This window comes from Oncorhynchus clarkii, chromosome 7, assembly GCF_045791955.1.
Source record: "Oncorhynchus clarkii lewisi isolate Uvic-CL-2024 chromosome 7, UVic_Ocla_1.0, whole genome shotgun sequence".
NCBI classification, from domain to species: Eukaryota; Metazoa; Chordata; class Actinopteri; order Salmoniformes; family Salmonidae; genus Oncorhynchus; species Oncorhynchus clarkii.
In genome coordinates, this window is record NC_092153.1 from 87,526,370 (window position 1) to 87,538,951 (window position 12,582).

General features: G+C 47.0%; 1 protein-coding gene across 1 annotated transcript in view; it reads left to right on the plus strand.

Annotated features, from left to right (window-relative positions):
* LOC139414501 (IQ motif and SEC7 domain-containing protein 1-like) overlaps positions 1-12,582 on the plus strand; it is a 54,657-nt gene that overhangs the window by 13,713 nt on the left and 28,362 nt on the right. The window contains exons 4-6 of the mRNA XM_071162411.1: positions 1,757-1,879; positions 9,465-9,631; positions 10,694-10,833. Of these exons, the coding sequence (XP_071018512.1) occupies positions 1,757-1,879; positions 9,465-9,631; positions 10,694-10,833 (430 nt within the window). The remainder of the gene's footprint in view (positions 1-1,756; positions 1,880-9,464; positions 9,632-10,693; positions 10,834-12,582) is intronic.

Genomic DNA, 12,582 nt, shown 5'->3' on the forward strand with positions numbered 1-12,582 from the left:
TACATAGACTGTATCAACAAGACCAGCTACATAGACTGTATATGCATGACCAGCTACATAGACTGTATCAACAAGACCAGCTACATAGACTGTATCAACAAGACCAGCTAAATAGACTGAATCAACACGATCAGCTACATAGACTGTATATGCATGACCAGCTACATGGACTGTTTCAACAAGATCAGCTACATAGACTGAATCAACAAGACCAGCTACAGAGACTGAATCAACAAGACCAGCTACAGAGACTGTATCAACAAGACCAGCTACAGAGACTGTATCAACAAGACCAGCTACATAGACTGTATCAACAAGACCAGCTACATAGACTGAATCAGCAAGACCAGCTACATTGACTGTTTCAACAAGATCAGCTACATAGACTGTATGTGCAAGACCAGCTACATAGACTGTATATGCAAGACCAGCTACACATACTGAATCAACAAGACCAGCTACGTAGACTGCATCAACAAGACCATCTATGTAGACTGAATCAGCAAGACCCGCTACATAGACTGTTTATACAATATCAGCTCCATTGACTGATTAAACAAGACCAGTTACATAGACTGTACATGCAAGACCAGCTACATAGACTGTATATGCATGACCAGCTACATAGACAGTATCAACAAGACCAGCTACATCGACTGTATCAACAAGACCAGCTACATCGACTGTATCAACAAGACCAGCTACATAGACTGAATCAACACGATCAGCTACATAGACTGAATCAACAAGACCAGCTACATCAACGTAATCAACAAGACCAGCTACATCAACGTAATCAACAAGACCAGCTACATAGACTGAATCAACACGATCAGCTACATAGACTGTATCAACACGATCAGCTACATAGACTGTATATTCAAGACCAGCTACATAGACTGGATGAACAAGATTAGCTACAGATTGTATCAACAAGACCAGCTACATAGATTGTATCAACAAGACCAGCTACATCAACGTAATCAACAAGACCAGCTACATAGACTGTATCAACATGATCAGCTACATAGACTGTATCAACAAGACCAGCTACATAGACTGTATCAACAAGACCAGCTACATAGACTGTATCAACAAGACCAGCTACATAGACTGAATCAACACGATCAGCTACATAGACTGTATCAACAAGATCAGCTACATAGACTGTATCAACAAGACCAGCTACATAGACTGTATCAACAAGACCAGCTGTAGAAAGATCACAGCAATAAAGCATCATCCCTTTTTCCCAACAAATCCTTCTTCAACACCATGTTGATGCTACTCTTTAGATTGATATAACTCCCTCAGCTCTGTCTTTTATTTCTCCGTTCACCTTCTCATCTGTTAACATAAACAGCTGGTCATTTTTATATTTCAATGAGCAGCTGGCCCATGTTGACTCCATTGCTTCCCACAGTTTGTGTGGTGGACCGTTCTTGCTACACACAGGAAACTGTTCATGTTAGCATGCAAAAAACAGCAGCTTTGCAGTTCCTGACACAAACCGGTGCACCTGGCACCTACGGCAATACCCCGTTCGAAGGCACTTCAATATGTTGTCTTGCCTTATACTGTAGTGTACCCAGACAGTCTTATACTGTACTGTACCCAGACAGTCTTATACTCTACTGTACCCAGACAGTCTTAGAATCAGAAGTACATATGTCTCCTTGATCATATACCAATGTTCTCTTCTCCAGTTGAATGAATAGGATCTATTGTATGTTCATACCAATGTTCTCCTCTCCAGTTGTGTGGTGGATGAGATGGATTTCTCGGCCTTGGAACTAGATGAGGCTCTCAGGAAGTTCCAAGCTCACATCAGAGTCCAGGGTGAGGCCCAAAAGGTGGAAAGACTCATAGAAGCATACAGGTAACACTAACCCTATATACTACGACACCACTTTTTATTTTTTTTACACACCTTTATTTAACTAGACAAGTCAGTTAAGAACAAATTCTTATTTTCAATGAGGGCCTAGGAACAGTGGGTTAACTGCCTGTTCAGCTCAGGGATTTGAACTTGCAACCTTTCGGTTACTAGTCCAACTCTCTAACCACTAGGCTACTCTGCCGCCCCACTACCACAATACTACCACAGTACTACCCCTACAACGATTATACCACACCACAACCACTGCCACAATACTACCACAGTACTACCACTCCACTACCACAATAATGCCACACCACTACCACAATAATGCCACACCACTACCACAATACTGCCACACAGCTACCACAATACTAACACAATACTACCACAATACTACCACTCCACTACCACAATACTGCCACACCGCTACCACAGTACTGCCACACAGCTACCACTACCACAATACTACCACACCCCTACTGCACAACCACAATGCTAACACACCACTACCAACCCACACCACACCACTACCACACCACCACCACCACAATACTACCACAACACTACCACACTACTTCCAGACCAATACCACACCATACTACCAGACCAATACCATACCATACTACCAGACCAATACCACACCACTGCTACCACTACCACAATTCTACCACCCCACTACCACAATACTACCACACCACAAATACTACCACACCACTACCACACCACAAATACTACCACAATATTACCACACTACTGCCACTACCACAATACTACCACACCCACACCACTACCATAGTACTACCACACCACTGCCACATCACTGCCACTACCACAGTACTATCACACCACTATCACACCACTACCACAGTACTACCACAGTACTACCACACCACTACCATAGTACTGCCACTACTACACCACTTCCACAGTACTACAACACCACTACCACAGTACTACCACACCACTACCACACCACTACCACACCACTACCACACCACTACCACAGTACTACCACTACTACACCACTACCACAGTACTACCACAGTACTACCACTACTACACCACTACCACAGTACTACCACACCACTACCACAGTACTACCACTACTACACCACTACCACAGTACTATCACACCACTACCACAACACTACCTAGCCAGTAGACACCTGACAGGGATAGGCCCAGAAGGTGGAGAGACTCAAAGATGCATACATCGCTATTTCTCCCTCTCTTTCTGTATCTCTGTTTGTCTCTCTCTCTCTCTTTCTGTCTCTAACTCTTTGTCTCTCTGTTTCTGTCTCATTCTGTCTCCCTCTCTTTCTATCTCTATCTCTCTGTGTAAATATATATCTTGCATTTTCCTTTTCCGAATGGGCGGTTATTAGAATGCATAAGATTCTCTATTTACGGTATCATAGCTTCTCAAGGTCCAAATGAAACACTGTGCACCTGGCGACCTGGTTAGCGCGCACTGCGCCCGGCCTGCCACAGGAGTCGCTAGTGCGCGATGAGACAAGGATATCCCGACCGGCCAAACCCTCCCTAACCCAGACGATGCTAGGCCAATTGTGCGTCGCCCCATGGATCTCCTGGTCACGCCCGGCTGCGACAGAGCCTGGGCTCAAACCCAGAGTCTCTGGTGGCACAGCTAGCACTATGCCACACGGGAGGGAGGCATTGAATCTTGTTTGGAGGGTTGTTAACACAATGTCCAAAGAAGGGCCAGATGTATACAGAATGGTATTGTCTGCGCAGAGGTGGATCATAGAATCACCAGCAACAAGAGCAACATCATTGATATATACAGAGAAAAGAATCGGCCTGAGAATTGAACCCTGTGGCACCCCCATAGACTGCCTGATGTCTGGACAACAGGCCCTCCGATTTGAAACACTGAACTCGATCTGAGAAGTAGTTGGTGAACCAGGCTAAGCAATCATTTGAGAAACCAAGGCTGTTGAGTCTGCCGATAAGAATGTGGTGATTGACAGAGTCAAAAGCCTTGGCCAGGTCGATGAAGACGGCTGCACAGTACTGTCTTTTATCGATGGCGGTTATGATATTGTGTAGGACTTTAACGTGGCTGAGGTGCACCCATGACCAGCTCGGAAACCAGATTGCATAGTGGAGAAGGTACGGTGGGATTCTAAATGGTCGGTGATCTGTTTTGTTAACTTGGGTTTCGAAGATGTTAGACAGGCAGAGCAGAATGGATGTATGTCTATACAGTTTGGGTCAAGAGTGTCTCCCCCTTTGAAGAGGGGGACGACTGCGGCATTTTTCCAATGTTTGGGGATCTCAGACGATACAAAAGAGAAGTTGAACAGGTTAGTAATAGGGGTTGCAAACATTTTGGGAGATCATTTTTTGAAAGAGAGATTGTCCAGACTGTCTAGTCCGTCTGATTTGGGTGAAGGAGAAGTGGTGGGAGGGGGGGGGGCTTGGGCAAGTTGCTGCAGGGGGTGCTGAGCTGTTGGCCGGGGTAGGAGTAGCCATGTGGAAAGCATAGCCAGCCGTAGAAAAAAGCTCTTTGAAATTAACGATTATCATAGATTTATCAGTGCTGACAGTGTTTCCTAGCCTCAGTGCAATGGGCAGCTGGGAGGAGGTGCTCTTATTCTCCATGGACTTTACAGTGTCCCAAAACTTTTTGTAATTAGTGCTACAGGATCTAAATTTCTGTTTGAAAAATGTTGCCTTAGATTTCCTAACTGACTGAGTATATTGGTTCCTGACTCCCCTGAAAAGTTGCATATCATGGGGGCTAATCGATGCTAATGCAGAATGCCACAGGATGTTTTTGTCAAGGGCAGTCAAGTCTGGGGTGAACCAAGGGCTATATCTGTTCTTTGTTCTAATATTTGTGAGTGGGGCATGCTTATTTAAGATGGTGGTTTGAGCTGCCCCATCCCCATCCATAGGGGTATTAGGCAGAGATGTCCAATTTCAGGACAGTTATATTTTCTGGCAATTGAACCAATGCTTTGATTTTTAAGAGCGAGGCTTACTTGTTTCTCTGTGCCAGGGGTTATGAAGGGTCCCATGATAGCACTGCCTGCGTATGCAGATGACATGACTGTTTTTAAAGGTGGGCCTCCTCAGCTAGAGTCAATTGGCAAAAGAGTGAATCGCTGTGGGCAGGTCAGCTTCAGATAGGGTCCACTTCATGGTTACCAGTTCAGCTTCAGATGGTGTCCACTCTGCGATAACGTGTAGGGCTTCAGGTAGGGTCCACTACACGGTTACCAGGTCAGCTTTAGATAGGGTCCCCTCCACAGTCACCAGGTCAGCTTCAGATAAGGTCCACTTCACGGTTACCAGGTCAGCTTCAGATAGGGTCCACTTCACGGTTACCAGGTCAGCTTCAGATAGCGTCCACCCACGATAACCAGTAGAGCTTCAGGTAGGGTCTGCTCCACAGTTACCAGGTCAGCATCACATAGGGTCCGCTCCACGGTCAGCTTCAGATAGGGTCCCCTCCACAGTCACCAAGTCAGCTTCAGATGGTGTCCACTCTGCGATAACGTGTAGGGCTTCAGATAGGGTCCACTCCACGGTTACCAGGTCAGCTTCAGATAGGGTCCACTCCACGGTTACCAGGTCAGCTTCAGATAGGGTCCCCTCCACAGTCACCAGGTCAGCTTCAGATAGGGTCCCCTCCACAGTCACCAGGTCAGCTTCAGATAGGGTCCACTCCACGGTTACCAGGTCAGCTTCAGATAGGGTCCCCTCCACAGTCACCAGGTCAGCTTCAGATAGGGTCCACTCCACGGTTACCAGGTCAGCATCAGATAGGGTCCCCTCCACAGTCACCAGGTCAGCTTCAGATAGGGTCCACTCCACGGTTACCAGGTCAGCTTCAGATAGGGTCCCCTCCACAGTCACCAGGTCAGCTTCAGATAGGGTCCACTCCACGGTTACCAGGTCAGCATCAGATAGGGTCCCCTCCACAGTCACCAGGTCAGCTTCAGATAAGGTCCACTTCACGGTTACCAGGTCAGCTTCAGATAGGGTCCACTCCACGGTTACCAGGTCAGCATCAGATAGGGTCCCTTCCACAGTCACCAGGTCAGCTTCAGATAGGGTCCACTTCACGGTTACCAGGTCAGCTTCAGATAGGGTCCACTCCACGGTTACCAGGTCAGCTTCAGATAGGGTCCCCTCCACAGTCACCAGGTCAGCTTCAGATAGGGTCCACTTCACGGTTACCAGGTCAGCTTCAGATAGCGTCCACCCACGATAACCAGTAGGGCTTCAGGTAGGGTCTGCTCCACAGTTACCAGGTCAGCATCACATAGGGTCCGCTCCACGGTCAGCTTCAGATAGCTTCAGATAGGGTCCCCTCCACAGTCAGCAAGTCAGCTTCAGATAAGGTCCGCTTCAGATAGGGTCCACTCCACAGTCACCAAGTCAGCTTCAGATGGTGTCCACTCTGCGATAACGTGTAGGGCTTCAGATAGGGTCCACTCCATGGTTACCAGGTCAGCTTCAGATAGGGTCCACTCCACGGTTACCAGGTCAGCTTCAGATAGGGTCCCCTCCACAGTCACCAGGTCAGCTTCAGATAGGGTCCCCTCCACAGTCACCAGGTCAGCTTCAGATAGGGTCCACTCCACGGTTACCAGGTCAGCTTCAGATAGGGTCCCCTCCACAGTCACCAGGTCAGCTTCAGATAGGGTCCACTTCACGGTTACCAGGTCAGCTTCAGATAGCGTCCACCCACGATAACCAGTAGGGCTTCAGATAGGGTCCCCTCCACAGTCAGCAAGTCAGCTTCAGATAAGGTCCGCTTCAGATAGGGTCCACTCCACGGTCACCAGGTCAGCTTCAGTCAGATAGGGTCGGCTCCACGGTCACCAGGTCGGCTTCAGTTACGGTCCTCTCCATGGTCACCAGGTCAGCTTCAGATAGGGTCATCTCCATGGTCACCAGGTCAGCTTCACATAGGGTCTTCTCCATGGTCACCAGGTCAGCTTCAGATAGGGTCCTCTCCATGGTCACCAGGTCAGCTTCAGATAGGGTCCTATCCATGGTCACCAGGTCAGCTTCAGATAGGGTCCTCTCCATGGTCACCAGGTCAGCTTCAGATAGGGTCCTCTCCATGGTCACCAGGTCAGCTTCACATAGGGTCTTCTCCATGGTCACCAGGTCAGCTTCCGATAGGGTCCTCTCCATGGTCAGCTTCAGATAGGGTCATCTCCATGGTCACCAGGTCAGCTTCAGATAGGGTCCTCTCCATGGTCACCAGGTCAGCTTCAGATAGGGTCATCTCCATGGTCACCAGGGGGGCAGAGATCGGATGAAGACTTTGGGGGGTTTTCTAGGCTCAGATGTTTTTCAAAAAAGAACTAGGAGGGTGTAGTGGAGAAGGTGTGTGCCAGATTGTCTCGTTGAAAATGGGTGCTACCCCAGCTGTCCTATAGGGAAAGGGTGCTGGTAGCCAATAACCTACCCTGTGGCACAGAATTATGATTTTACAGCCATACAAGAACTTCAAACGACCCTTGTCAATTTCTGCTGGTCTGGACATCATTGGGTTAAAGCTGTAGGCAATTTCTTCTAGGATCATGGCTTTCCAGCTTCAAGCAGCCCAGAGACTGTTGTACAGTGATTGTTCTAGCTCGGTCATTACAGCCTTCACATTGACGAGGAGAGCGGGCTGTTTGGGCTTAGACAAGCACCTTTTCCTCTTAAAGCTGGAGGGGGGTGATTCTTCTGGCCTGACTCCATTCCACGAGTCTGTTATACAGGCTTGGAGAGTTTCCTCTTAAAGCTGGAGGGGGGTGATTTGTCTGGCCTGACTCCATTCCATGAGTCTGTTATACAGGCTTGGAGAGTTTAACATGTCCCGTAAGGCCGGCACGCCACCAGATATGTGGCTTTTTGAAGAGCCTATTTTTTTTTAATAATACTGCCATTCAGTCCCATGCTATGTGTTCAGTCAGCCTACATTCATGCCTGTTAGGTGTGTACCAAGCTGGGTCATCTGATGTGGAGCAAAAGAAGATCTTTGGAGGAGCTGAGAGAAAGAGTGGGGATCCGTCGTAGCTGTGACTCCTTGCCAGTACTTCATCAGCAGTATGTGACTGATACTTCTAACTCTGATCGGTGGACGGAGGGTCTGGATGATGTGTTCCATGCACTGATTGTTAGTGCTGCAGCTGGGGCATTAGAGGAGGATGTGGGGATGCTGCTTTCCTTCCATACCCCGGAGCTGGGGGAGTGTAAAAGTGTCCGATGCTTCTTCCCTGGAATGGGTAAAATCGACAAGGTGGGCGGGTGTGTTTGGTCCAGGTGCCTCCCCAAAAGGCTGTTGGCAATCTTTCCAATGGAGGATAATACATGGAGCTATAACCACCAACGTAGAGGATAATACATGGAGCTATAGCCACCAACGTAGAGGATAATACATGGAGCTATAGCCACCAACGTAGAGGATAATACATGGAGCTATAGCCACCAACGTAGAGGATTACACATGGAGCTATAGCCACCAACGTAGAGGGTAATACATGGGGCTATAGCCACCAACAGAGGATAATACATGGAGCTATAGCCACCAACGTAGAGGATAATACATGGAGCTATAGCCACCAACGTAGAGGATAATACATGGATGGAGCTATAGCCACCAACGTAGAGGATAATTCATGGGGCTATAGCCACCAACGTAGAGGATAATACATGGGGCTATAGCCACCAACGTAGAGGATAATACATGGAGCTATAGCCACCAACGTAGAGGATAATAAATGGAGCTATAGCCACCAACGTAGAGGATAATACATGGAGCTATAGCCAGCAACGTAGAAGATAATACATGGAGCTATAGCCACCAACGTAGAGGATAATACATGAAGCTATAGCCACCAACGTAGAGGATAATACATGGGGCTATATCCACCAACGTAGAGGATAATACATGGAGCTATAACCACCAACGTAGAGGATAATACATGGAGCTATAGCCACCAACGTAGAGGATAATACATGGAGCTATAGCCACCAACGTAGAGGATAATACATGGAGCTATAGCCACCAACGTAGAGGATAATACATGGAGCTATAGCCACCAACGTAGAGGATAATACATGGGGCTATAGCCACCAACGTAGAGGATAATACATGGAGCTATAACCACCAACATGCATCTGGTACACCTGGATCCTACTGTTGGGGAGGGGTGTCCATTCTGTACTGAGACTGAACTCTGGCACATCTGCTCATACAGTGTCCCAGGGTGGTCATGATGATCACTATTTGTTTCTCAGCTCTGGGGGAGGTCTTCCCAAACTGTTTATATTTGGGCCAAAGTACAGGTTTAGTGTTGTGTTTTTAATTGAGGTTTTTTGTTTGTTTGAGTGTTCGTGTTGTGGGTTCCCAAACCCAATAAAAAATAAAAAAATTCAACTCAAACGCTCTCTGTCTTTCGGTGACTTTCTTTCTCATTCTCTCATTATTTCTCCCTCTGACAGCTTGAGCTACTATATCTGTAACCCCGGGGTGGTACGTCAGTTCTGTTTTCTTACGGTTAGGTTTACATTTACGTCTATATAATACAGGATGTTGTTCTCTCACCAGTCAGAGGTACTGTATCTGTAACCCCGGGGTGGTACGACAGTTCCGTAACCCCGACACCATCTTCATCCTGGCGTTCGCCATCATCCTCCTCAACACTGACATGTACTCTCCCAACGTCAAGCCAGAGAGGAAGATGAAGCTGCAGGACTTCGTCAAGAACCTCAGAGGTAGAAATCCATTGCGGTATTCATGGTCTTTAACTAACTCCTGACCTCGGTCTAATAGAACCTGTTCATGCACTACAGCTTGATGAATGTCCCTGTCTAGAAGGTGTTTATTGTGTCATGGCTTAGCGGTGGAACTCAAGCAAAGCAGAGTTTCTTTAACCAGAACAGAACAACATTTCTCTGACTATACAGTGCATTTGGAAAGTAATCAAACTTCTTGACTTGCATTTTTTTTCTCATCAATCTACACACAGTACACACAATGTTTGCTAAAAAACAGAAATACCTTATTTACCTAACTATTCAGACCATTTTACACGGTGGCTAGGAAAAACTCCCTAAAAAAGCCAGAACCTAGGAAGAAACCAGGCTCTGAGGGGTGGCCAGTCCTCACCTGGCTGTGCCGGGTGGAGATTATAAAAGAACATGGCCAAGATGTTCAAACATTCATAGATGACCTGCAAGGTCAAATAATAATAATCACAGTGGTTGTAGAGGGTGCAACTGGTCAGCACCTCGGGAGTGAATGTCAGTTGGCTTTTCATAGCCGATCATAGCCAATCAAATACAGGTGTGCCAAGCTTGTAGCGTCATACCCAGGAAGACTCGAGGCTGTAATTGCTGCCAAAGGTGCTTCAACAATGTACCGAGTAAAGGGTCTGGATAACTATAAATATGATATTTCTAAAAAACAGTTTTTTTTATCATTATGATGTATTGTGTGTATTTTGATGAGAGGAAACAACTATTTAATACATTTTAGGATGAGGTTGTAACGTAACAATGTGGAGAAAGTAAAGGGTCTGAATACTTTCCGAATGCACTGTATGTGTATGCCAATTGATCTGATTTTGACTAGTGGAAAAGCAGAGTGATTCAAACTCAATCTCACAAACCTTTCTAAAGGGAAACACCAGTATTTCTGTGCATATTACTGTGAACGTACAGTATGTGTATCTCTAGCGGGGATGGAGAGGACATCTAGCTGGAGATGCTCATAGGGTTAGATACAAGAGGTTAGAGTTAGAGTTAGTTGTAACATTGTATCAACTATTTCTCCAGGTGTGGATGATGGAGGGGACATCCCACGGGAGATGCTGACAGGTATATATGAGAGGATCAGGAAGAGGGAACTGAAGACCAACGAAGATCACGTCTCTCAGGTCCAGAAGGTCGAGAAACTCATTGTTGGGAAGAAACCGGTGAGTTTAGACGCTGTGCTGCCATGGACACATTTCAATAGGTCACAGGGAGTTTAGACTATGTGCTCTCATGGACACATTTCAATAGGTCACAGTGAGTTTAGACTCTGTGCTGCCATGGACACATTTCAATAGGTCACAGTGAGTTTAGACTCTGTGCAGCCATGGACACATTTCAATAGGTCACAGGGAGTTTAGACTATGTGCTGCCATGGACACATTTCAATAGGTCACAGTGAGTTTAGACTCTGTGCTGCCATGGACACTATTCAATAGGTCACAGTGAGTTTAGACTCTGTGCTGCCATGGACACATTTCAATAGGTCACAGTGAGTTTAAACCCTTTGCTGCCATGGACATATGTGACAAACTGCCTTGATTCGGTCTTATGTAGCACAATTTTAAATGTTTTTAAAAGTAGAGACTCAGAGCTACATCATACACTGCAGTTGAGGAACAATGGGAAAGTCATTCTGCTTTGAAAGTTGATAAACTTGTCATCCCACTTTTGAGAAAATGGCATTTTAATGATAGATAGCTAACTAGGGGGAAAAGTAAGTACTAGCAGGGGGGAAAAGTCAGTACTCGCAGGGGGAAAAGTCAGTACTCGCAGGGGGAAAAGTCAGTACTAATAGGGGAAAAGTCAGTACTCGCAGGGGGGAAAAGTCAGTACTCGCAGGGGGAAAAAGTCAGTACTCGCAGGGGGGAAAAGTCAGTACTCGCAGGGGGGAAAAGTCAGTACTAGTAGGGCGGAAAATTCAGTACTAGCAAGGGGAAAAGTCGGTAACATTAGGGGGGAAAAGTCAGTACTAGCAGGGGGAAAAGTCAGTACTAATAGGGGAAAAGTCAGTACTCGCAGGAGGGAAAAGTCAGTACTCTCAGGGGGAAAAAGTCAGTACTCGCAGGGGGGAAAAGTCAGTACTCGCAGGGGGGAAAAGTCAGTACTAGTAGGGCGGAAAATTCAGTACTAGCAAGGGGAAAAGTCGGTAATATTAGGGGGGAAAAGTCAGTACTAGCAGGGGGGAAACTCAGTACTAATAGGGGAAAAGTCAGTACTAGCCGGGGGGGAAAAGTCAGTACTAGCAGGGGGGAAAAGTCAGAACTAGCAGGGGGGAAAAGTCAGTACTAGCAGGGGGAAAAGTCAGTACTAGCAGGGGGGAAACTCGGTGCTAGCAGGGGGGAACACTCAGTACTAGCAGGGGGGAAAAGTCAGTACTAGCAGGTGTGAAAAGTCAGTACTAGCAGGGGGGAAAAGTCAGTACTAGCAGGGGGGAAACTCAGTACTAATAGGGGAAAAGTCAGTACTAGCCGGGGGGGAAAAGTCAGTACTAGCAGGGGGGAAAAGTCAGTACTAGCAGGGGGGAAAAGTCAGTACTAGCAGGGGGAAAAGTCAGTACTAGCAGGGGGGAAACTCGGTGCTAGCATGGGGGAAACTCGGTGCTAGCATGGGGGAAACTCGGTGCTAGCAGGGGGGAACACTCAGTACTAGCAGGGGGGAAAAGTCAGTACTAGCAGGTGTGAAAAGTCAGTACTAGCAGGGGGGAAAAGTCAGTACTAGCAGGGGGAAACTCAGTACTAATAGGGGAAAAGTCAGTACTAGCCGGGGGGAAAAGTCAGTACTAGCAAGGGGGAAAAGTCAGTACTAGCAAGAGGGAAAAGTCAGTACTAGCAGGGGGAAAAGTCAGTACTAGCAGGGGGAAAAGTCAGTACTAGCAGGGGGGGAAAGTCAGTACTAGCAGGGGGGAAAAG